The 25,109-nt window shown below is 44.5% G+C and overlaps 2 protein-coding genes across 5 annotated transcripts in view; one reads left to right on the top strand and one right to left on the bottom strand.

Annotated features, from left to right (window-relative positions):
• Positions 1 to 652: 652 nt before the first annotated feature.
• On the top strand, positions 653 to 11,105 carry WFIKKN2 (WAP, follistatin/kazal, immunoglobulin, kunitz and netrin domain containing 2). Its single transcript, XM_083148280.1, has 2 exons — positions 653 to 7,358; positions 7,908 to 11,105. The coding sequence occupies exons 1-2, from the start codon at positions 7,182 to 7,184 to the stop codon at positions 9,411 to 9,413; spliced, it is 1,683 nt and encodes a 560-aa protein (XP_083004406.1). The 5' UTR covers positions 653 to 7,181; the 3' UTR covers positions 9,414 to 11,105.
• Positions 11,106 to 16,665: 5,560 nt separating this feature from the next.
• LOC146008704 (ABC-type organic anion transporter ABCA8-like) overlaps positions 16,666 to 25,109 on the bottom strand; it is a 230,709-nt gene continuing 222,265 nt past the window's right edge. For all 4 annotated transcript variants that reach the window (XM_083148276.1, XM_083148275.1, XM_083148277.1 and 1 more), the window contains 3 exons: positions 20,315 to 20,394; positions 19,305 to 19,360; positions 16,666 to 18,111 (listed from right to left, as the gene is read on the bottom strand). In XM_083148276.1, the coding sequence (XP_083004402.1) occupies positions 18,019 to 18,111; positions 19,305 to 19,360; positions 20,315 to 20,394 (229 nt within the window). In that variant the 3' untranslated portion in view covers positions 16,666 to 18,018. The remainder of the gene's footprint in view (positions 18,112 to 19,304; positions 19,361 to 20,314; positions 20,395 to 25,109) is intronic.

The raw sequence follows: 25,109 nt of genomic DNA, 5'->3' as shown, positions 1-25,109 counted from the left end.
CACATATATCTCTTATATATTTGGCTACATCTGTCACTCAAAGTGGGTGTCTGTGTCTATAACGCTCTGTTCCTGGACTTTCCTCTTAATGTGTGATTGCCTTCATCTGTGCTGAACACCTTTCTGAGAAATTAACCTGTTTAAAACAGGTGATGGCAATCATACATTAAGGGGAAGTCTAGAAACAGAGCATTGTGTCCCTCCTGGAGAGGGTCATGTTGGGAGGTATGTGACAGAGAACCAGCCCAGTGAGCCCACAGACAGTGCCAGACACCCACTGCCTTCCCATGTTGCCCAGCACTGCTACTCCACAGCCACCAGGTGAGCGCCCCCCTCCCGCGATTTGCGGCAAAACCTCCCCAGCCGCGTGCCCCCCCCCCTCCCGCGATTCGCGCCAAAAACACCCGCTCCCCCGCGACCCCCCCTACCGCGGTTCGCAGCAAAAACACCCCCCGCGACCCCCCCTCCCGCGATTCGCTGCAAAAAGAACCCCCCCACGACCCCTCCCGCAATTCGGGTCGGCACCCCCCCTGCGACCCCCCTCCCGCGATTCGCGGCACCCCCCCCCCCCCCCGCAATTCGCAGCAGCCCCAGGATTAAATGGCACATGCAAAACACTGACATGGCTATGGTCGACAATGAAAAAGGTTGACATGAGTTTTTGAAGATTTATTTTTAATTTTTTTAATTTTTTCATATTCATTGTCATGTGTCGACATGGACACCAATGAAGTGGCACACTTATGTCAACATTTACATGTGTTGACCTTTCTGTGTTGATTTTTTCTTGTGGCGATTCGCGTCACACCCCCCGCAACCCCCCTTCCCGCGATTCGCGGCAACCCCCGTGACCCCACACCTCCCGCAATTCGCGGCAACCCCCCACCGGAACCCCTCTGAACCCCGCCCTCCCGTGATTCGCGGCACCCACCCCCGCGACCCCCCCTCCCGCAATTCGCGGCACCCCCCCGTGATTCGCGGCAGCTCCAGAATTAAATTGCACATGGAAAACACTGACATGGCTATGGTCGACAATGAAAAAGGTTGACATGAGTTTTTGAAGTTTTTTTTTTTTCATTTTTTGAATATTTTCATATTCATTCTCATGTGTCGACATGGATACCAATGAAGTGCCACACTTATGTCAACATTTACATGTGTTGACCTTTCTGTGTTGATTTTTTCTTGTGGCGATTTGCGTCACACCCTCCCCACCCCCCCCCCACAAACCCCACTCCCGCGATTCACGGCACACACACACACACCTCCCCCGCGATTCTCGGCACCCCACCCCGTGACCCCCCCTCCCGTGATTCACGGCACACCCCCGCGACCCCCCCTCCCATGATTCGCCGCAACCCCCGCCCCGTAACCCCCCCTCCCGCAATTCGCGGCACCCACCCCCGCGACCCCCCCTCCCGCAATTCGCGGCACCCCCCCCCGCGATTCGCGGCAGCTCCAGAATTAAATTGCACATGGAAAACACTGACATGGCTATGGTCGACAATGAAAAAGGTTGACATGAGTTTTTGAAGTTTTTTTTTTCATTTTTTGAATGTTTTCATATTCATTCTCATGTGTCGACATGGACACCAATGAAGTGCCACACTTTGTCAACATTTACATGTGTTGACCTTTCTGTGTTGATTTTTTCTTGTGGCGATTCGCGTCACACCCCCCCGGAACCCCCACTCCCGCGATTCACGGCACACCCACCCCCCCGCGATTCTCGGCACCCCACCCCGTGACCCCCCCTCCCGTGATTCACGGCACACCCCCCCGCGACCCCCCCTACCATGATTCGCCGCAACCCCCGCCCCCATAACCCCCCTCCCGCGATTCTCTGCAATCCCTCCCCTCCCGCGATTCGCAGCATCCACCCCCCCCACAACCCCCCCTCCTGCAATTCGCGGCACCCCCCGCGACCCCCCCTCCTGCAATTCGCTGCACCCTCCGCGACCCCCCCTCCCGCGATTCGCGGACACCTAAGTTGCAATACAGGGCATCTTTCATACAATTCTAACCATATTTCTCATATACAAACGTTCACAAATTAAGGGGGCGCAGCCCCTTACGACGGTGTGAAGAGCGCCCGTAGGCCGCGATGAATCACCTAGTATATATATATATGCCTCCCTCAAACACCCCCCCCCCCCCAAGATCACGCTCACCGCTCTGCTCTGCACACATGCTGGCACCATTTCCCGCAGCCAGACGCAAAGCAAACCCCCCCCCCCCCCTCCTCCATCATAAGACTTTTCCACTAACCCCCTCGCCTGTTCCCCTGTAACCAGACGCAGACCAACCAAAGCCAGACACTGCACGGCGGGTTGGAGAGCCCTGACACGCTACCTGTAGGGAACAACCAGAGACTGGATAACTGTTGTTCACACAAAATTAGAAATATAAGCCCTGCTTTGATCATCACCACTAGTTGCATACTAAGTGGTCTGATCCAATATATGCATTTTGTATTTATTATTTGATTGGCCTTTAACTAATAAAGCTGATTACCAACACAACCCTCTCTGTCATCCATTAGCTGACCATTCTGTGTGCTCTACCCCTATTATGTGTGACTGCATGTGGATTACACCTGTGTTGTTACATCCAGTCACACATAATAGGGGTAGAGCACACACAGAATTCCCACTGTAATATATATATATAAATATGTGTGTCTGGGCTCTGCTGACCAAGCTGAAAATCAGCAGCAGGGGAGAGGGCTCTGCTGCCCGTGCTATCATCTTGGAGCAGAGGAGAGGGGGGAGGGTCCGGGCTCTGCTGCCCGTACTGTTTTAGCAGGGGGGGGTCCGGGCTTTTCTACCTGTGCTTTCATCTGCTGCCCGTGCTGTCTTCTAGCAGCGCATGCTGAGCTGTCATCTAGCAGCAGCCAGCAGAGAAGACTCTCGTGGAGCCTGTCACTTTCTGTGACATAAGTTCCGGCTGCTGCTGCTTCTACACTGGGGGTTGGAGGAGGTCCACAGCGCCGGAAGGAGGTATCCGGAGATATATCGGATCTGAAACATCGTGGGTGCTATAAAGCACCCATGATGGGTCAGATTCCGATATATCTTATGTCCAGCAGGTCCGACGCCCTGGTCCGATCCGATGCGCACGGGACCGCGCATCAGATGTCAAACACATGCGATTTTGGGCCGATTTCACCCGATTTATCGGCAAAAAGTGCAGACATCGGGTGAAATCGGCCGAAAATCGCATAGTGTATGGGGGCCTTTTATCTGAAGCTGGAAATCTGTTCAGATTTCCCATGAACTCTCCCAATAATCTGGTCTGAACCTGGGCTAGATTTTCACTCTATTCACCTCAAATAGATCTACTCAGATCTATTTGATGCAGACAGATTGCATCAGATTGATTTGATGCACACATGCTACAGCAGATGAATCTGATGCAATATTTAAATATAATAGGCTGGTTGGCTTGGCTACTATAGGGATATATGAAGCAGGAGCCAGTGCTGGTTCAACAAATACAGGGGAAATATTTTTAAAATTCCCCTGCATTTTAAAGAACCAGGGCCCTGGATCGGTCTTGATTAAAAAATATGGGTGACAAAATATTTAGGGTTCCACTGTATTTTTGCAACCAGCATTGGGCTCTAGCCAGGGGGTAATGCAACAGCCCGGTAATCCAAAAATAATAATATTGTCTTTGGAACAAGTCGCAGCAAGCCTCCCCCACATGCTGGCACTTGATGAACCACAAGTGCCAGCATGTGGGGTACTTGTAGATCCACAGCCAAAAAATTAACAGAAATATAAATAAATGTATTAGTGGCCAGAGGGAATCTGTTAATGCAGCACACCAGCCACACCTTCTCAAGCTGCACACACCCACACACCCACACCCACACACACCCACACCCACACCGGCCTCTTCTATTTCAGTTTTGCATGAGGAGTCCTGCTGCTTTCTGGTACTGAGGCATCTTATCGCCAGCCCTGGCTGCTGGGTCTTTACATGATGCCAGCCGCCTTTTCACTGAAGCGTCTCTTGACGATACTGCAGTGGGACCCGGCTGGAAGACTGTTAAAGGCTGGACACCCCGAAACCTCTACCACAGGTGGACACGGTGGGCTCTTCACTGGCAGTCGGGGAACTTCACCGATCCTGCAGAGGCTGCACCCACAACTCCCCTCCTGTGAATGGTGTAGACCTGGGGTAGCCAACCCTAGTCCTCGAGAGATACCAACAGTGCATGTTTTGCAAGTCTCCTCACAGAATCACAAGTGAGCTAATTAGCTCCATCTGTGGATCTTTTAAAATGTGTCAGTGATTAATGAGTGCAGCTGTGCAGCAGCTAGGTTGTCTGGAAAATGTGAACTGTTGGTAGCTCTCGAGGGCTAGGGTTGGCTACCACTGGTGTAGACAGTGGTTGGGCCAACTACAGCTGCATAGACATCATGCAGCTCTGGCCCACCGGAGGTCCCCATATGCCACTCGCTCACTTTACTGCCTGAAGTTAGTATATCACCGACACCTGCCCCCGATACACATGGGAACAGAAGACAGGCCTTAGGTGCAGGGCTTGATTACGCCATGGGGTGGCCCGAGTCACTTTAGATATGGAGGCTCTCTCCCTCTTGTCATTACTGGCCACAAACTGCATGGGAGAATATTACACTGTGTAAAGGCAGTGTAAACTTACAGTCCATAGAGTTGCTAAAATAGCAGATAAAAGCAAGTGACAATATTAGCAGCAAAGCCTTGCATGTAGATCATACATATGTATAATGTCACTGACTAGTTCAAATAAACTAGGAGGCAAGTTCAAATGTTATAACATGTTATCAAACAAAGGTAGGAACACTGCTTTACAATACATGTAAACTCCAAAGTTGCTGGGAGTGTACATGTAAACTCCACGGGTGAGCTAGTCGGAGCATCTGGGTTATCAGAGAGTTGTACCCATAATAATTGTGGTCTACAACTGGAGGTGGTCAGAAAGAATAGGGAAAAATGACATGGGAGAGTACGTACAAACTTGCTGGTATTAATTGTCTTGTAGGATCTAAAATGTACAACAGGCTGATAATCTGAAAGCTCTAATGGGGAAGTGCCCATAAGGGGCTTAGGTTAAAGCAGGGATGGAGAACCTTCGACCCTCCAGCTGTTGTTGAACTACATATCCCAACGTTCCCTGCAACAGTTGTAGAATGGCCACATAGCACAACTGTAACAAGGCATTCCGGGATGTGTAGTTCCACAACAACTGGAGTGCCAAAGGTTCCTAATCCCTGGGTTAAAGGGTCAATGGGCAACTGCAAGTACCTTGCTCTGTAGGAGACATCACAGGCTCAGCACAGCACACAAAGACTGAGTAGGATAATATCAATTACTGGGGACACAGGAGTGAGAAAGGGGGACTTGGTAAACAACAGGCCAAAAATCAAGAATAACACATGTACCTCAACAGAAAAGGCTGTAGTTTCAGTATTGTAGCTGGGCTCAGAGGACCAGAGTCTCAGCCTGTTTGACTAGCTGAAAATGGTGGCATATATGCCATTGTTTTCTGGGAGTATTGGGACCACTTCCTGGTCTTTGCTATGCAGCTGCAAGGGCCAATCAGTAACGTTGCAGGACTCATATGGCTGATGGTCTCGCAGATGATCCGAAGCAGTGTCTTAGGACGCGTTACTCAGATCTGTGACACTGGTGTAATACATCTTTCTCCCTCAGAAGCCGCATTCTGCATTAGCATATTTTCACATCGCTACTGCTTTAATCTCTGAATCAAGCCCTATTTCCATAAACAGCAAATATTTTAATGAGTATTTCCCTGACTAGAGGTCCTTTATATACCAGCAAATATTTTATGAATATTTATCTTGAGTACACTATTAATGTAGAGAAGTATTTTCATATGATAATTATGCATGATCCCAGTCATAACATAGCCTTTGCATTAAGATAGGGGGCTAGATTCTCTAAACTTCAAAAGTGATCAACTGGAGAGTGGTAAACAGCCATCCAATCGGCTCCTACCTGCCATGTAACAGACTGTGTTTGAAAAACATCAGACATGAGCTGATTGGTTGGCTGTTTATCACTCTCCATTTTATCACTTTTGAAGTTTAGAGAATCTGGCCCTAAGGGTGGTATTCAATCTTGGACGCTATTTCTGACGGGAAATTGTCCAATTCAAAGCTCACTTTTCAACATTCAACATTGAATACCGTCTGTCGAGTATCTTGAGCAGTGCAAAAACAGTCTGGGATACTAACTGGACGTTCCAACAGTCAGAATTCCGGATTGAATAGAGTATTTACAATGTTGTTTTCAGAAAATAAATTGATGAAATACTATTTACATTTGTGTGTGACTACTGTTAAAAGGAGCTTTACTATCTATCTATCTATCTATCTATCTATCTATCTATCTATCTATCTATCTATCTATCTATCTACAAAACACCACAGTTCCTGGCGATTAGCATAGACTTTTTATGCCCTCAGTGCTGCACAGTGACAGAAAGTAGTCTGTGTTTTGGATTTTACAAATCGGCTCAGACAGAGAAATTAATAGTATAAAAATAGTGTTTCCGAAGGCAGCTCATTCATTAGGATTTCCGTCCTTTAATGTTCCACCAAGATCGAACAAAGAACAACAGTCTTACGTTCTTTAATGCCCCAAAGGAATTTATTAAGCTCTTAGTTTGATATATAAAGTTTCTGTGTAACACCAAATAATGAACAAAAATATGTAAATATGTCTGTTCAAATTAATCTGAAATGTTTTAGACAATTATTTGCCAGCCATTCTCCCCCCCCCCCCCCCCATTATATTACATAAATTAAAAACCATTCACCCGTGAACAGAACAATGGATAAAGTGGGTTGAGGGGACTACTCTAGCACATTGAATCCTTTAAAGTATTTCCAACATTTTTTTTCCCAAAATTCACAGGCTAAACCTAGCACAAAAAAGTATTGTTAAAGAAATCAAGATTTCCTGAATTAATTAATGGAGCAATAGAAGAAATTGTACAGCAAGTACAGTCTTAAATTAAAGGGTTATTTTTATTAAACCATTAATCCAGTGCAGTTTGGACCAGACTGTATAACTGACAAGCTTTATAGTGGATAGAAAAGATAGTTTGCTTTTAAATAGATATATTTATATATATTTGAAAAGATTATAGTTAGAATTTATCTAAAATGTGGCGGGATTTTATTTATACCTGGATGGGGATATTGTCTGTGAATATCATGCTGCGAGGGGAAGCTTCGCCTCACATGAGGTATTCTCATGCTGGCATTTGCCCTAACGATATGAATCCAAACTTATGGGTAGATGCACAGAGTACCTGCCAAAGAGAATGTGGTGCTGATCAGGTGAGTTAATTTTAACCATTTTCCTAAAAAAATGATGCCAAATGAAATAGATTTTCAGCCTGAAATACAATAGAATATATATGTAGAGATACATCATTCTTTTTTAGATATTTATGTTTCACTAAACTAAAGACGAATTTTTAGATTTTCTGTTTCTGCGGGGTGTTCTGTCCTTGCTATGTAATGAAGTGCAAGCTGTTGCTCTCTGTTATCTATCCCTAATATGTCATTAAGTGCAAGCTGCTGCTCTCTGGTATCTGTCAATGCTATCCTGCTAGGAACACAATGTTCACATCTGGTATTTTATCACTATATATTTTAAAACTATGTTTCTAAATATCTTTGTGAACAATGATTTGCTGTAAATAGCATCTGTAAATGTGGCCAATGGCATATTTACAATGACTGAATTCATTTATGTTATAGACACCACTGCAATCTATAGTTTGCTGGATAGAAGACACATGCATTGGTATTGAGGGGGAACATGTACTGTATAGAGATAACTAATGCTCTGTTTTTTTTTTTTTACTGTTCTTTCTGTATTAGGAGTGTGAAACATATGAAAAGTGTTGTCCTAATGTTTGTGGAGCTAAGAGCTGTGTGGCAGCCCGGTACATGGATATGAAGGGGAAGAAAGGACCCATTGGCATGCCCAAGGCAGCAATGTGTGAACTATTTATGTGTACACAGCAGGGCTCACAGTGCGACATATGGGACGGGCAACCCATTTGTAAATGCAGAGACAGATGTGAGAAAGAACCAAGTTTTACCTGTGCTTCTGATGGATTAACTTACTATAATAAATGTTTTATGGATGCTGAAGCTTGTGCTAAAGGAATCTCACTGGCTGTGGTCACCTGCAAATATCATCTGACTTGGCCACATACTAGTCCAATACCATCTGAGACAACGACTAACCCAACCATCCCATCCATTGAGACTGCCATCATAAATGTGATTCCACCCACGTTGGTGAATAACCCCACTCACAAGTCGGTCAATGTTGGTGACACTGTGAGCTTTCATTGTGATGTAACTGGAAAACCCAAACCCGAAATAACGTGGGAGAAGCAGATTGAAGGAAAGGAACGTATTGTGATGCGCCCCAATCATGTGGTCGCAAATATAGTGGTCACTAACATTGCCCAGCTAGTCATTTATAACACTCAATTTCAAGATGCTGGCATCTACACATGTACCGCCAGAAACGCAGGAGGCCTTATCAAGATTAACTTTCCCTTGTCTGTCAAAGAACAACCTCCCAAGGAAAAATCAGAAAACAAAACTTTTTTTCCCACGGATGAGTGCCTAAAGCCCCCAGATAGCGAGGACTGTGGGGAGGAACAGACAAGGTGGTATTTTGATGCTAAGAAAAATAATTGTTTCATATTTGTGTATGGTAATTGCAACAGTAATTTGAACCACTTTGAAACATATGAGTCTTGTATGCTAACCTGCATGAATGGACCAGTCAATGTCTGTAATTATCCCCCTCTTCAAGGTCTTTGTAAGGCATATGAGCCAAGGTGGGCATATAACAAGATATTGAGTCAGTGCCAATCTTTTATTTATGGTGGGTGTGGTGGCAATGAAAACAACTTTGAGAGTAAAGAACTGTGTGAAGAGATGTGCCCATTCCCCAAAAACCAAAAGTGCAAAGTGTGCAAGCCTCGGCAGAAGCTGGTAACAAGCTTTTGTAAAAGTGACTTTGCTATACTTGGGCGTATACTAGAGTTGACAGAAGACCTAGAAACGGGGCACGCTCTGGTCTCTGTAGAAGATATCCTGAAAGATGAAAAAATGGGGCTTAAATTTCTGGGGAAGCAACCACTTGAAATCACACTCCTTAACATAGATTGGAGTTGTCCGTGTCCCAATGTGACGTCAGTCACGGGTCAGCTGATCATCATGGGTGATGTGCACAATGGTATGGCCGTCCTGCAACCTCACAGTTTTGTTGGTATGTCCAGTGCTCGTCGGGTGCGAAAATTAAGGGAAGTCATTCACAATAAAACTTGTGATCTTCTCAAAGAAATTTTAGGTCAGCCATAGAAATTTAGTTGACAATAGCATAAATGCATTACTAAAAAGAATGTATTTCTTCTTAAATCACTTATATGTCAACTTTGGTTATATGTTAGGAAATAAAACCTTTAAAATGTTGTGTTATTTGGGGGTGATTGTAAGGAGAGCTTTTTGAATATATATAAAGCTCTTGTGTAATGTAATTTTGGGTTTCAGTGCTAGGTAAAGGGCATACATGTCTGAATGCAATGTTTTTTCTATTTTGCTTCCTTCATGTTGTTCTGATGTGTTTATACAACCAGAGAGACTTGTTTAGTCTCTTCGCCAGGACATAAAGCTGCATTCTAGATGCAAGTGTCTGAGAGTGCAGAAGAGCTCAGGACAAAGGAAGATAAACCATACTGATTGATCATACAACTATGTATAAACTAATTCGACATATAAAACCATGTATTTATTACGGTATACTTGTGTTTCATGCTAGTGTAGAGAAGACTCAGAGAGATGTCCTAACAGTGCTGGTAGTAAATGCTATAGTCGCTTTACCCTATTTGTCCCATTATAATAATGTATTGAAGGGTCCTATACACAAAAGTAATGTCTTAATAGTGTTATGAATAAGTCACATATTCAATGCAATTAAATATAAACACCTGTTTTCACTTATAAAAATTAGGAATCTTCTTTGCTGCAGCACTCCAAATGAAAAGGTAAATTCAGTGATGCAAATGAATGGCCACATATCATATCTGCAGATGCATCCCCAATAACTGTGTCATGTCCTGTTACGCAGAAGCATATAATGTGATGGCAGATGAGAACCACTTGGCCCATCTAGTCTGCCCATGTATACACACACTAAAGCCCCCATACACTACTGCGACTTCTCCCCTTGAGCCACCTGGGAGCTTCCCAGCGGTGTCAGGATCACATACAATACATATTTCACATGTGATACATGGCATGCGATCCTATTTCCCACTACCGGGAGGCTGTCCGAGTCAGAGGTCGGACATGCAAGCAGGTCCGATCTCTGACTCCATTTCAGTGCACACGGGACAGCACCTCGGATCGGATCAAAGGTCAAACGCGTGGGATTTGTCCACTTTTCACTCGATTTCTCAGCCAGATGCATTCCATTCGAATTCCAGCAAAAAAGCGGCCAAATCCCACAAGTGTATGGCCAGCTTTACACATTGGGGATAATTTTTGTTGGGTGCCAATGAACCTAGCAGTATATTTTTAGGAGTGTGGGAGGAAACCCACGCAAGTACAGGGTGGATATACAAACTCCACACAGGCAGTGGTGGGATTTTAATCCACATCTTCAGCACTGTGAGGCAGTAATGCTAACTATTACATTCATTTGTTTTGTAGATGCAGATCAACATATGTAGAAATGTATATATTTGCATGTAATTTAGCATTTTGTGGTGTGGGCACTCAATATGAAAATTGTTACATTGTGCATCTAAAACAAACCCCTGTATGTTGAACCTACATAGTCGTTCAGCAATAAATCTACGGAATAGTCATAATCATGATAGTCTTTATCAGGGGTAATACTGTACTGGCATATTATTATCAGAGAAGAAATGCATTGTGCTGATATCCTAATCTAGGTTACGGTGATTAAGATGCATTTGGATTCTCCTGTATATCTGCTCAGATAAGCTAACAATTGTATGTGTGCATTTCATCTAGTAATAAATTGTTATACTTGGTACAATATATTTACCTGGTTTCTATTTATTTGAGATCATCCATTGGATATCAAAATATTTCATCTAATATCTCAAGATTTATAGTCAGTTCGATAAGAGCATTTTTGGGGACATCGAGCCATCCATATTATCTTCCTTTTGCACTTTAAACATTTGGGGTCAACTTATTGACTGTCTTATATTTTTACTACAGATCTATCAACTGGATAACAAGTTTAAAGATACTGTGTTACATCATCATCTATTATAATTGTGCATAAAATGGTAACTGATTATGTTGATAAGGCAGAAATGGTAAGAAATAGTCCCTTCTGTTTATTATGGATGATATCGGGATGACGGCCTTGAGAAGACTGACAGCAGCATCCTGATTTGCAGATTCCGGACACCTGGGAGGTAAGTTTTCTATCCCTAACCCCTTATCCCAATGAGCCCAACCTTCTCTTCCTGCCGCCCAACTTTAACCCTCCCTTCTTACTCCCTACTTCACCCTCCTGCCTCCACAGCCTAACCCTAACCTCCCCTATACTGCCTAAACATAATCGTTTCCTCCCATGGCCTAACCCTAACCAGCCCTGGTCTATGTACATTTGAGATTCTGGTACTAGCACTGCAAGTGGTGTTGGAGATTTGGAACTGGTTTTCTCACCAGTGTCAGTATTCCGGAGTCATTCTGACTTCTGGCATCCCAAATGCCGGTATGCTGACCAAATCTCCTTTAAGGCAATAAACACTTTTGGGAATCAATATTTTTTCTATTTAAAAAATAGAGTTTTGTCAAGTAGAAAACTATATACACTTATAAAACTACTAGTAAGCCCGCTTGAAGCAAATGCTTTGAACGCTAGTAGAAGTAATTTCACTTGCTGACAAAAAATGGCAGTGTTTAGGAGCCACACGGACACTAGACATGTATATGGATGATTATGGAGGATGGCCATCTAGTGGTCAATTAAAATATTGCTAGAGAGAAACTTATTATTTACAGTTTCTTATATAGCGCAGCATATTCCGTTGCGCTTTAAAATTGGAAACAACAGTGATAAAATAAACTGGATATAAACAAACTGACGTAGAGTTAGGAGGGCCCTGCTCGCAAGCTTACAATCTATAGAAACTTTATTTTAAACATCAACACTACTTAAAATCTACTCATTTAAGTTATTTTCATAATCTGGACATTATGCAGTGCTTTAGTGTGAATAGTTATTTACATCAGTGCCTTCCTCGATGGAGCAACAATCTATATTCCCATACACAGTAGAGTTATTTATTGTGATTGTATCAGGATTAGAGAGAGTGAGGGATGAAGGAGAGAGGAGGGGGTGATAGAGATGGTGTCAGGAAAAGAAAGAGGTAAGAGAGAGAAGGGGTTGCGAGAGATCGTGTCAGGTATAGAGAGTGGTTAATAAAAATGGCGGTGTAAGAGATAAAGAGTAAGAGGGTGTCAGGGATAGAGAAGGGAGGTAGGGGGAGAAAGATCTGGTGTAAGAGATACATAGTAAGAGGGTGTCAGGGATAGAGAGGGGAGGTAGGGGGAAGAAAGAGACGGTGTAAGAGATAAAGAGTAAGAGGGTGTCAGGGATAGAAAGAGTATGTAAGAGAAATGGGCTAAGAGAGAGTATGAGATAGGGGTTGTCAGGAAAAGAGGGGAGTGAGGGGGTGTCGGGAATAAAGAGAGATGGGGGCAAGAGATGGTGTCAGGGAGAGAGACAATGAACAAGGTGTCTCCAGTAGTTCTGCCCCTGGACCACACCCACACACACTGGCCCCTACAGCAGCCTTTCCCATGTGAGCTCCTCATACCCCAGTCTAAAACTGCTTATATTTGTATTTTTTATTATTCTTTTTGCTTAAACAACTATGAATTACATTAATTGGGAGGGATTATTAACATGGCTTTAAGGCTTAAAATATACAAAAATATACAGCCAATGAAATGCATAAATGAAATAAATCAGCATGCGTTATATGGAAAGTTTTTTTATTTTCATATTGTATTATATGGACACAGCTATAAACTGCAAAATTGTTTTGCTGTGCAGTCTTATGAGATCCAAATACAGTCCATGGAGGTAAGTCAATTTCACATCTGGCTGCAGACATTATGAAAAATTGAATATTTAACAGGCAGATTTACTAAAGTGGTGGTGTTTATAATGCTAGTCGACTCTTTGAGCAGGTCCTGTTTGCAGAAATACAGGGAGAAAAATAAATAGGGTTCCCGTGGTGGGGGACCCATGCCATTTTTTTTCAACTGACGAAAAAACAGCACATTCATGTTACTAAAAAAATCATCAGAAATCGCAAATGATTTCTGACTTGTTTTTTTTTTTTAATAACACCCATTTAAAAATGGCCCCATATCTTAGTTTTTTGTCCTTAGATTGTGAACCTTGTGATAGTACACTTTGCACCACAGTTTTCCAAAAGGCAAATAACCCGATGCGTTTCATCCAATAGGAATTCCTCAGGGGTGTCTATACACAACAGAATTTTTTTTTATTTTTTTAAGTCACTAATCCATGGTGGGAATCCTGAAAAAGATGCCAATATGAGAGCATTGTACAATAACCTATTATCAAGAGAAGCGCAATGTTTATGCCAGAAAAAAAGCTAAGTAAAACATTAAACGGAACTAATGGTTAATTATTCAGTAAAACAGTGATGTAATATTCCTGGAAGGTTTGAAAAGGTTCCCCTGCAATAAATCAGCACTTTCTTCAGACTGGAGACACCACCATGAATTTTTGAGTGAGTAAAGAAAATTTTTTTTATTTTTTTTTTCAAATATATTTATTGGGTTTTTTAGCAAGTATTACAAAAATTTACTAAGCAAAATATGTATTTTTGGCGTACATGACAATAACAACTCCGGAATAAGCATCGTCCTTAAAGACAATAAAGATGGAGTATAGTCCATGGTCCCCACGAAAATGGGAGGGTATCTTCGGGATTGTCCATGCCCAACGCCGTCTTGCCCGTACTCCAATATTCTTGTAAATGGGAACTTGCTTTTTTACATAACTTAATACAATAAAAGACATGGCATACAGATATATATATATATATTTGGGAAGGTGGAGGTGGGGGGGAGTAAAGAAAATTATATTAATTAAATATTGATGCACCATCGGCCAGTGTGTACGAATGATATATCTGTAAAAAGCATCGTTCACAGATATATTGTGTCGGCTCTGCAGCACAGTCTCTGTCCGAGAAGTCCCAGCATGTGGATCTTGTAGTTTCACAACATGACAAATAGTGAAATAAAACACACACACGTACAGTATAACTTTATTACATGCTACATTCAATCACACATATATTACCTATGGATTCCACCAAAGGTCTGTCCTCTTGTCCATTAAGAATCCAAACGAGTACCTGTTGAGGGAAATTCTACTCACCACACGCCTCCCAGATCGATGGATGCTCTCTCCACGTGGCAGTACCCTTTGGCTGGTGGGCGGAACTAACCCCCGGCATGTGGGAGGAGCCATGAATTTAAACAATCATTCAGGCTTCTCTCACAGGGGTACTGCCAGGCTGAGAAGGCATCTATCGATCAGGTTGTGTGGTGAGTACAATAATTCCCTCAACAGATACTCGTTTGGATTCTACATGGACAAGAGGACAGGCCTTTGGTGGAATCCATAGGTAATGTATGTGTGATTGAGTGTAGTATGTAATAAAGTTATACTGTACGTGTGTGTGTTTTATTTTACTATTTGTCATGTTGTCAACTACAAGACTTAGCGGGCCCTTAATGCCCCACATGCTGGGACTTGTGATTCCTCAAGTCCCTGTATGCGGTGCAGGCTTGCTGGGACTTGTAGTTCCACAACATTACATACATTTTTTAATCTAATCTTAACCATTTATCAGCCTGGTGCCAGCCGCCCAAGGGGCACCTGGGACAGCCCAGGGCTTAAGCCTGGGCAGGGGTAACTGTGGAGGGGGGGGTCTCCGCTCCTTCAGGGTCCCTACCTGGGCTGACCAGCCACTGGGATGAATGCTTTGGCCAAGGAACTTGCATAAAAAGTTTTCCCCAGCTGTGGCATTACCCTGTTGGCTGTGGACCCGGTGCTGGTGCCAAAATACGGGGGACCCCTACTCATTTTGGCCTCCATATTTTTGGACAGAACCATGCACAGATCGCAATGGTCTGTGCATGTTTCTGGCAAACTCCACATACTTGTACTTGGTCTATTTGTTTTGCGAATGTTGGTAACGTTTTCCAAAAATCGCATCTTGTTAAATTTGCGAGTTGTATTCTTTTAATGGGAAACATCTGGATTCGAACTGAAGCTTGACACAAAATCGACAGGCCAGAATGTGCAATTTTCACATCAAAAAGTGTGATTTTTACCGCAAATCGGACCCTATTAAATTGTTGATTTTGGAAATCGGGCAAATTCGACATTTTTTTTTTTCCTAAAATACGCAACCATCTCTAAATATCTCATCCTATTAAATAAATGTCGCCCATTATGTCTTACCCTGCCCAGAGCCTTCTTTCTGATTCACTTATGCCATAGGTTGAATGTGAGCATAGGATTGGTCATGAAGGGATGGGGTGGGAACTGCGTGTGAAAAAAAGGTAACAAGAACTTTTTTACTAATACTTTTGTCTTTTATTTATAATGCGTCACAAAGGTCTTGCAGTGTTTTACAAGGAGATAAAAGTGACATCAAGAAATATTAGTACAGAGTAATACAGTCAGCATATAAATTCACATATTTATATCCTGGCAGCACTGATACTTTTACCAGTCTTGCAGCCCCCAGGTGAAACCCAACCCACCCAATCGGGGTAATCAGTGTCATTGAAACCAGAAACAGCTAGTGACTGCACTGGCTTTACTGTGACTGGCAGTGATTTCCTACTGGAAGGCCTAGCTGTCAGTCGCAGGCTCTACCGGTGTATCCTTCCCATGAGACTGCCAAACCAAACATAAAGTGTGTATCCTAAAGGAAACCACTCCCTGCCTTTGGCGCAGTCCAATCTGGCTTCTATGGGCTGCAGCCGCTATAGTTCACAGAAGGCAGAGGTTCGGGCATTCACAGTCAAACTATGGTGTCTGTGCTGGTCTTAGCATCTGCCAGCTCCATTGGGCAGGTGTCAGGAACTGGGGCTGGCAGCTGTCTCCGCTATAGGCACAGGGGTAGCGGCAGCCTCCCCACTAAAGCTAAATAGAAGCCGCCACTGCTAATGTCACAGGACTCTTTCTGAACTACCTATTTATTTGTGTTACATGACTTTTCCTGAAATCCCTGCTCATTTGTGTGCTTATAATAGAATACAGCTAATGAAGGCAGAAATCACTGTGATACTGGTTAAAGAAAACAATTCAGTAATTGTATTCAATAATTGTTACATTTCCAAACAATTGTAATGCAAAATACCAATACAATGTCATTATTTTTTTAATTAGTATGTGAATATAGAAATACTTGGAAACCTGGTTATAAGTTATTTAGAACTGGGTTACCATAGAAATACGCTCCATAGTAATATTGTCTTGTTAAAGAGAACTATTACATTATATATATAAAATTGCTATTGTTATTTATTTGAATATACAGTATTGCTGTAATTGATTATCCAGCACTGAACATTACATTGGGAAATAAGACAAGTGGTTATAGGGTCCACAGGGTGAGGTTTACGAATGAGATTATAAGACCTGCAGATGTCCGTAGTAACAATAACATATATATCACTGAACAGAGCCTGGAATTAAATGCTATCCAGTGTAACTGTGGCTCAGTAGAGCTTAGTTATACCATTTTGGGATTTAATAAAGCCCTCATCACAAAGTGAATTTGTTCACTATGTTCAGCGGGGTATATGCGCTATCCGCCTGCGCTAAAGCAGGGGATAGCGCTTCCCCTGATGTATGTAAGCCGCGATGCGGGTGGTTATCGTGTGGCGGTATGGGGGTGGAGGGCTAACGTCTGTGCATGAGCTCCAGGCTCATACCTTATTTATGAAGCTGGCCGCACGCTTCTTCTTTGTGCTTTGTTTACATCGACAGAATTTTCTGGCGCTGTGTGTAAGAAGAATTTAAGAAGTTAGGTGCCGCTTGTTGGTCTCCGGCGGCTTCAAATTAAAACTGCGCATGCGCCGGGTATACACAGCATCCCAGCATCCCCATGGAACATTACCCGGCGCATGCGCAGTTTTAATGTGAAGCCGCCGGAGACCAACAAGCGGCACCTAACATGGAAAACTGCGCATTTTGTGAGAAAAAGTATCCTGCGCATGCGCAGATAACTTAGGCGGATGGCAGCGCATGGAACGTTATGGGAGGCAGCGTATCCCCGGCAGCAGGGGATAACGCACTTCCATAACGAAGTTCACTCTAATGATAAATTTGGGTGAATTGCAGGGGAGCTTCACCACGATAAAGTGGTGAAGCGAACTTGCGCCCATAAGGAACGTTAGGGCACAATTGATAAATCTACCCCTTAGTGGCTAGAGCTAATACACAGGCATCACATACCAGGGCAGCCGAGAGGTATGCCAGGCCCCGGTAAAATTTTGAGGGTCTAATTGTGGGCAGCATGTCCACCTACCGCGATTAAGCCACACCCCAAAATGTTTTAGGGTGTGAAAAAAACAGTCTCAGCAGCAGCACACACCTACAGCCTGTCCTGTGCTGACAGTAGGCTCAGCATGAGCTCTCACGCTGTGAGTGAGATGCTCATGCTGAACCTACTGTCAGCACAGTACATGCTGTAGGTGTGTGCTGAGGCTGCTGCTTGGGAGGGACAGAGGGGGAAGCGGGGGGTCAGACCAGGGCCCCACCGGTCCCCTCCAGCAAGCCTGGACCCAGGTAATTAGTACCTGCTTCCCCCACCCCCCTGCACCTAACTGTATATTGTTCAGCATATTTCCTCATTTAGATGCTCTCTGTCCGTAGGTGCTTCCACTGAAATGTGGTGTCTATGTCAAAATCCTCCTTCTCCTGCTCCTTCACCAGATCCAGGAACACCTGTGGGGAGGGGAAGATAGTTACTTGTGGGGGATTTGGGTTATCTGGGTACATGCTGCCTGCAGGGGCAAACGCAGGATTACCAGAAGGGGGTTTCCAGAGAGGGGCCGAGCAAATCACGGAGATGGACACTTAGGTGACCCAGTATATGCCGGGTCAGTTAAAGTATTATAGATAGACCAAAAGTATATGAATAATAATAATTATATATATATATATATATATATATATATATATATATATATATATACACATAACAGCAGTGTAGACCCCTGGGCATAGCAATGTATTGGGGCCCCTACCTATCCTCCAGCGGTAGGGTTGGGGGGTGCTATGAGCGGAAGCTTTGATGTCCCGCGGCTGGTAGCGGGTATTATATCAACCGCTCAGCATGTAGGGCCTGGATCAGTAATTTCCACTAATTACCCCTTTACTGCACAGATGGTGGGAGAAGGGGGTATTGGGCTGAATGAAGAGGTCCTGATACATGTGTGTGGAGCTGGAGCAATAACTAGCTGCTGGAAGGCTGATATCTCTGGTTTTAGGAACAGTAGAGACAGGCTTCTAGTGTTCATCAAAGGGGGAGAGCCCCAGCTTTTGAAATATACCCTCAGAAAAACTCTGTCAGACAGAACCTGAAATATCTGACTGGCAAAGGCAATTAACAGCCTTGGATGGGGACCATTGCTTTGAAGTCAGATATCTCCGGTTCCCTAGGGATGATTTTTAAAATTCTTGTACCAATGGAAAGAGGGGACCCTCAGCTTTCAGGACCCTTAGATTCCAGGGGGGGGGGGTTCTGGGTACTCAGAAACCCCCCCTGTGTGCGCCACTGGCCTGGGTGAATACAGAGATGAGGGAAAGCAACAAGGAGAACAAAGGCAAAGAAAAGTATTGTGCATGTGTTTCCATTTCCACCTTCAAATATCCTGGGAAGGCCAATCTCACATGTAGAATAGCAATAAAAGGCCAAGAAGAGTCCAGTTATTCCATCCCTCTCACATAGGTTACCTTTTACATGTAATGGCGAATTTTTGTATTTTTTTTACTGTTTTCTGACAGACACAACTCCCTACCCCCGCACTGACACTATGGTGAAAGAGAATACTTTAATGGACTCCCACTTCTGACACTATGCCTTGATATTGGCTTCCTTTGGACTTGCTCTATAAGCAGAAGGAGCAAAAAATTACCTGTTCAAGGGTGGACTGGGAAAAACTGTATTCCTCAATGTTATAGACCCGTTTTGCTGCAGAGAGACAGGAACAGAATTTAACATTTATAGATAGGCAACTTAAGACCCATGCTAGGTGCTATTGATTACTTTGATTATAGCTACCTAAATGTCTAGGCTACCCATTCACATATATATATATGTAAGTCACATGATACTCATCTAGATGCATATGGATTTCACATGGCCAAATACCCTCCTACATATATATCTGTAAGTCACATCTCCCAATGCAATACTACCGTACATCTTTAAGTAAGTCTTGTGGACCTTAATACATAAAGCCGAGAACATGCTGATCTAGACAAAATAGGGGTTATTATTAGTGAAGTGTATTTCAGTTTTGATGACTCTGATATTATAAATATACCCAGCACCTATGCAGGGCTACAAATTCTCCTCACTTTGAATATACTCATGGTAGGTGGAATGATTTTACTGCACTACTCCGGCACTTACAAGTCACCCCAGCTCATGCATATGGACGTGCGGTGAGGTAAATAGCTCAAGAGTCCCTGGCAAGTACCAGAGCCAGATATGGACACAATATATGAGCCATGGGGTACATGCCAGCATTATACACATGTGCAGCAGTGTGTACTGCTGGAGATTCACTGAGTTTTAATAAGAGATGTGCAGAAAAGGTAGCCAGGTGAGGCACTGCCTCGTCTGCCATAGACTTTTTACTCCAGCGTTTTGACTATAAAAATTATTAGAATAAAAAAAAAAAAAATGTATTTATAAATTATTTGTATTTTTGACATACTTTATCAATTCAAAATGCCGGCATATGCGCTAGTATGACAGGAAAGGCTGTGCCTCACCTGCCTCACCCCACCGCACGCCACTCTCGCAGCCATGCAGTCAGGCTTACCATTTCTCTGCATGTTATCAGTGTCTGTCTCACTCATAACCCCCATTATCTCCTTCACCATTCTGAATCTGCTGAGCCTGAATGTTGGAGCTTACCTTCCTCGAGCTGCAAGAAAGCCTGTGATAGTGACTGCACATTATCCATAGGGATCTTATAGACCAATAATGAAGAGAACCTGAGGAACAATCAAAGAAAGATTGGTGGTCAATAGTTGAAACAGGTTACGCCCATTTACAGGGCCATAACTAGTGTGGGGTGGTGCTCAGCACACAGTGCATTTCCCCTGTGGGTGCACTGACTGCATCCACCCACCTATGTATGCAGTAACACCTCTCTGCAGGACACACAGAAGGCAGAGCAATAGCTGCCTGCCCCATCCCCTCCCTCATCTCCTGCAGCTAGGAGAGATGTCATGATGTTTCGCCAGACAGACTTCCACCGGGCAGAGGCGCATGACATGACTACCATGTTATGTCATGACATCATGCTGACCCGCTCACACTTTTAGATGTCCACTGTGTGCACTGTGCATCAGTAGCATCTACCATTGCCAGGACCCATCAGTGATGTAGGATTTTATATTTTTATTACCAGTTGTACAACTTGATGGTTCATATACCAATTTTGATGTTAGGTACTTGTAATATAATTATATAAGGCAGTCTGTCCACTCCCCACCAACCGTAAAAGGGTAAGGAGGGGGCTGTCGGCCTGTATGCTTATACCAGTTGTTTATATAGTGCACACATAGGCAGGTATTCAATGGGCAGAATTGTGGACAGCAGCGAATCCTGTGTAGGATTCACTGCACTTTTCGCCGCAATTCTCTCTTTGGGGAGATTCGCCCGGCATCCACCCCTCCACCCTATTCAACGCCTCAGGGGCTGTCTGCCCCTGGCGGCGAATTTTAACACCCCCCCCCCCCCCCCGGCGAATGCCGCCAGGGAGCTGGGGGACGGCTGCAGGCAGGGAGATGGAAGCCTCCCTGCCTGCGCCGGACACTGTGGGGGTGAAGGAGGGCTGTCGGGGACACAGGGAGAGCCCCCCAGAGCTGACAGGGGGCTGTGTTAGGGAGCCACTACACTCACTGGTCCCGTGCATATGTAATGATCGGGACCAGTGTGCAGTGAATAAATGAATATTAATGACCGGCTCCCGCCCCCTGCTGGCGAATGTGTAAAAAAAAAAAAATTGTTAAAAAAAAAAAATAATAGTTAAAAATATATTCATGTGCTGCAAGCACATGAATAAAAATAGCATGCCCCTTCACAGAAAAAAAAATCTGATTTTTTTACACCAAAATAAAAAAAAAAGAAACGCTTTATTTTAAAAGATCACATTCCAATTCACCTAAAAAAGATGACGAATGTAAAATGGAGAATCATGGCAAAAATCAATGGAGAAAGCAGTTCTCCATTTGAGCATTGAATCCCAGTGAAAACCCCATTGAAATACACCAGCGGATTGCAGCGAGCATGAAATGGAGAACTGGCCGGCATTCACTGTTTGCTTTCGGCGAACAGTGAACATTGAATAGGGTGAATCATATTTTCAGTGAAAAAAATTCACCGCAAGGAGTGAAAACAGCCCGATTCGCCGAAAAAACGGTGAATCGGGAGCATTGAATACTGGCCATGTTCTGCAGCGCTGAACAGAGCATATTTGATCATTCACATCAGGCCCTGCCCCAGTGGAGCTTACAATCTATAGTCCCTATCACATTTTTGGGAGCCAACTGACCTACCAGTATATTTTTGGATTGTGGGAGGAAACCGGAGTACCCGGAGAAAACCCACGCAAGCATGGGGAGAATATACAAACTCATGACCTCGGTGCTGTGAAGCCTTAATTGCTAACCATTACACCTTCTGTGCTGCCCCAAAATCTATCAATTGCAGGATAATTGGGTTATCATCTAGCTTGGGAAATGACCCTGTCATCCTAGTAATGTCACTGTTCTATTAGCCAGTGTAAACATGAAAGCCCTGCGCCAGGCAGCCCAGGAGAGATAAACCCTCATTGTCTGTGGTGTGACTCATTAACATTGTTACATGTCAATTGCCACTAAGCTGGGCACAGTCATACACATTACTTTGTATGTACCCTACCCCACCACACCATCAGCTATTTGTGTCCACACCACAGCCCCCACTGCAGATGCCACCTCGTAGCCCACTAATCTCTAGCATTCTTTCACATCAGGCTTGTGTGTTGTATGAATGGAGTACCAAGGAGAGTACCCCCACCTTTTTAATACTAAGAGGGAAAAAAGTATTGAATTATGGTTAGATTAGAGATTTGGGATTGGGTATTAGGGTTAGTGAAGTTAATTGGTTTAGGATATTATGATTAGATTTGGGGTGACGGTATTAAGGATAGGGTGTTAGGGTTGGTATAGGGGTTTAGCGGTTAGGGTGAGGTTTGGGGTTGAGTTAGGGTCAGGATTAGGGTAAGGATACTTGGCATCCTGGATTTTCTGATCTAAATATCTTTGCGTAGATCTAGCCCCAGAGAATACACTTCACAACTGCTTTGTAAGGTAGAATTGCAGTCTCCTTACACACTCATTCATATACCTAGATCCTGTCCAACCAAGAAATTCAAGGTCTTTAAGCAATAATCCTAAGAATGCAGACTTCCAACTTACTAGGGACTAGTCACAATGCTGTTAAGTGATGTTCTTTGATAGGATGACAAATGTTTGGATACACAAAATTGTATCACCCTCTGTATGTCGGAATTCAGTTTACTTTAAATGTGACACAGGTATTAACTGAAGTCTACTTAGAAACCAGTATCTTGCCTAGGCCCCCATGAGGTCCACATCAGGCTCTAACACATGGGTCTTCAAACTGTGGCCCTCCAGATGTTGTGAAACTACAAATCCCAGCATGCCTTGCCACAGTTTTAACACTCCCTTATAACAAAACTGTGGCAAGGCATGCTGGGATTTGTAGTTTCACAACATCTGGAGGGCCGCAGTTTGAAGACCCATGCTCTAACAGGAGCTACTGTTGGGCACATCAAAGGTAAGCAGCATAGCTCTACCTGATATAATGTGTATAAGGTGCTCCACCATGCTTAATGTATATAAGGTGCTCTAACTGGCATAATGTGTAAATGGGACCCTGCTGCATTGTAACATATATAAGAGGCTTAACTGTGGTGTAATATGTGTAAGCAGTGGTGTAGCTAGGTGCCACGGCGCCCGGAGCAAGGGCATGTTTCGCGCCCCACCAATTTGTAGTAGGTGAGGCTCCTGCTCAGTGAAAAGTGGGCACGGCCCAACATTATACACACCGTAATGCCCATTGCACATTTTAGCAAACTTTGTAATACCAATTACACATAAAGCCACAGCCATAATGCCAATTACACATAAGGCCACACATGATGCCAATTGCATACTATAGAACACACCGTAATGCCCGTCGCATACTATAGAACACACCGTAATGCCCGTCGCATACTAACACACCGTAATGCCCATCGCATACTAACACACCGCAATGCCCATTGCATACTAACACACCGCAATCCCCATCGCACACTATTTAACAAACCGTAATGCCCATTACACATTTAACACATAATTGCCACTTACCTACATGCTCAATGCCAGGGGCTTCATGCTCGATGCCAGGGGCTTCATGCTCGATGCCAAGGGGGACTGAAATTGCTCGTTGCCAAGGGGGACTGAAATTTGCTCGCAGGGAGGGAAGGTGTGAATAAATGATAGTGCAGAGCAGGGAGGGAGGGAAGGTGGGAGTGATAGTGCACAGCAGGGTGGGTGGGTGAGGATAGTGCACAGCAGGGTGGGTGGGTGAGGATAGTGCACAGCAGGGTGGGTGGGTGAGGATAGTGCACAGCATTGGGTGAGGATAGTGCACAGCAGGGTGGGTGGGTGAGGATAGTGCACAGCAGGGTGGGTGGGTGAGGATAGTGCATAGCAGGGTGGGTGGGTGAGGATAGTGCACAGCATTGGGTGAGGATAGTGCACAGCATTGGGTGAGGATAGTGCACAGCAGGGTGGGTGGGTGAGGATAGTGCATAGCAGGGTGGGTGGGTGGGTGAGGATAGTGCACAGCAGGGTGGGTGGGTGAGGATAGTGCACAGCAGGGTGGGTGGGTGAGGATAGTGCACAGGTGGGTGGGTGGGTGAGGATAGTGCACAGCAGGGTGGGTGGGTGAGGATAGTGCACAGGTGGGTGGGTGTTAGAGGATAGTGCACAGCAGGGTGGGTGTTAGAGGATAGTGCACAGCAGGGTGGGTGGGTGGTTGGGAGAGGATAGTGCAGAGATTAGTGCACCCCACCCCACCCACAGCGGGCAAAGCAGCAGCGGTGCTTTCCACGCACCCCCTACCACCTCCCCGCTGTGTACGGTGCTGCTATTTAAAAGTCACTCACATCTCCCGCTGGACCGCGCTAGCCAATAGGTGCTCGCGGTCCAGCAGCCAATCAACTGGTGGCTGCTGGACCGCGAGCGCCTATTGGCTAGCGCGGTCCAGCGGGAGACGTGAGTGACTTTTAAATATACCACGCCTCCTGGACGCAGCGGGGAGCCGCACTGAGTTGGGCACCTGAGCGGGCGAGATGGTGGTGCCGGCATGGCGCCATGATAGCTTCCTGCGCCTGGAGCTGGTGCTCCACCGACACCACCCTCGCTACGCCTCTGTGTGTAAGAGGCTCTACCATGGCAATATATATATAAAAAGGGCTCTACTGTGGAGTAATATGTATAAGGGGTTGTACTGTGTAGCATCACGTGTAAAAGTGGTACTACTGTTTGGTGTAATATGTATAAATAATGTAAAGGTACTTATGTATTATCTGGGCTCCCATGTTAAATGCACCCCATTTTTTCATACCCCTACTATCCAACTACGCATG

Source organism: Crinia signifera, chromosome 6 (assembly GCF_055691185.1).
Source record: "Crinia signifera chromosome 6, ASM5569118v1, whole genome shotgun sequence".
NCBI lineage: Eukaryota > Metazoa > Chordata > Amphibia > Anura > Myobatrachidae > Crinia > Crinia signifera.
The sequence above is the reverse complement of the archived record's forward strand: the minus strand, read 5'-3'. Positions and strand labels throughout refer to the sequence as shown.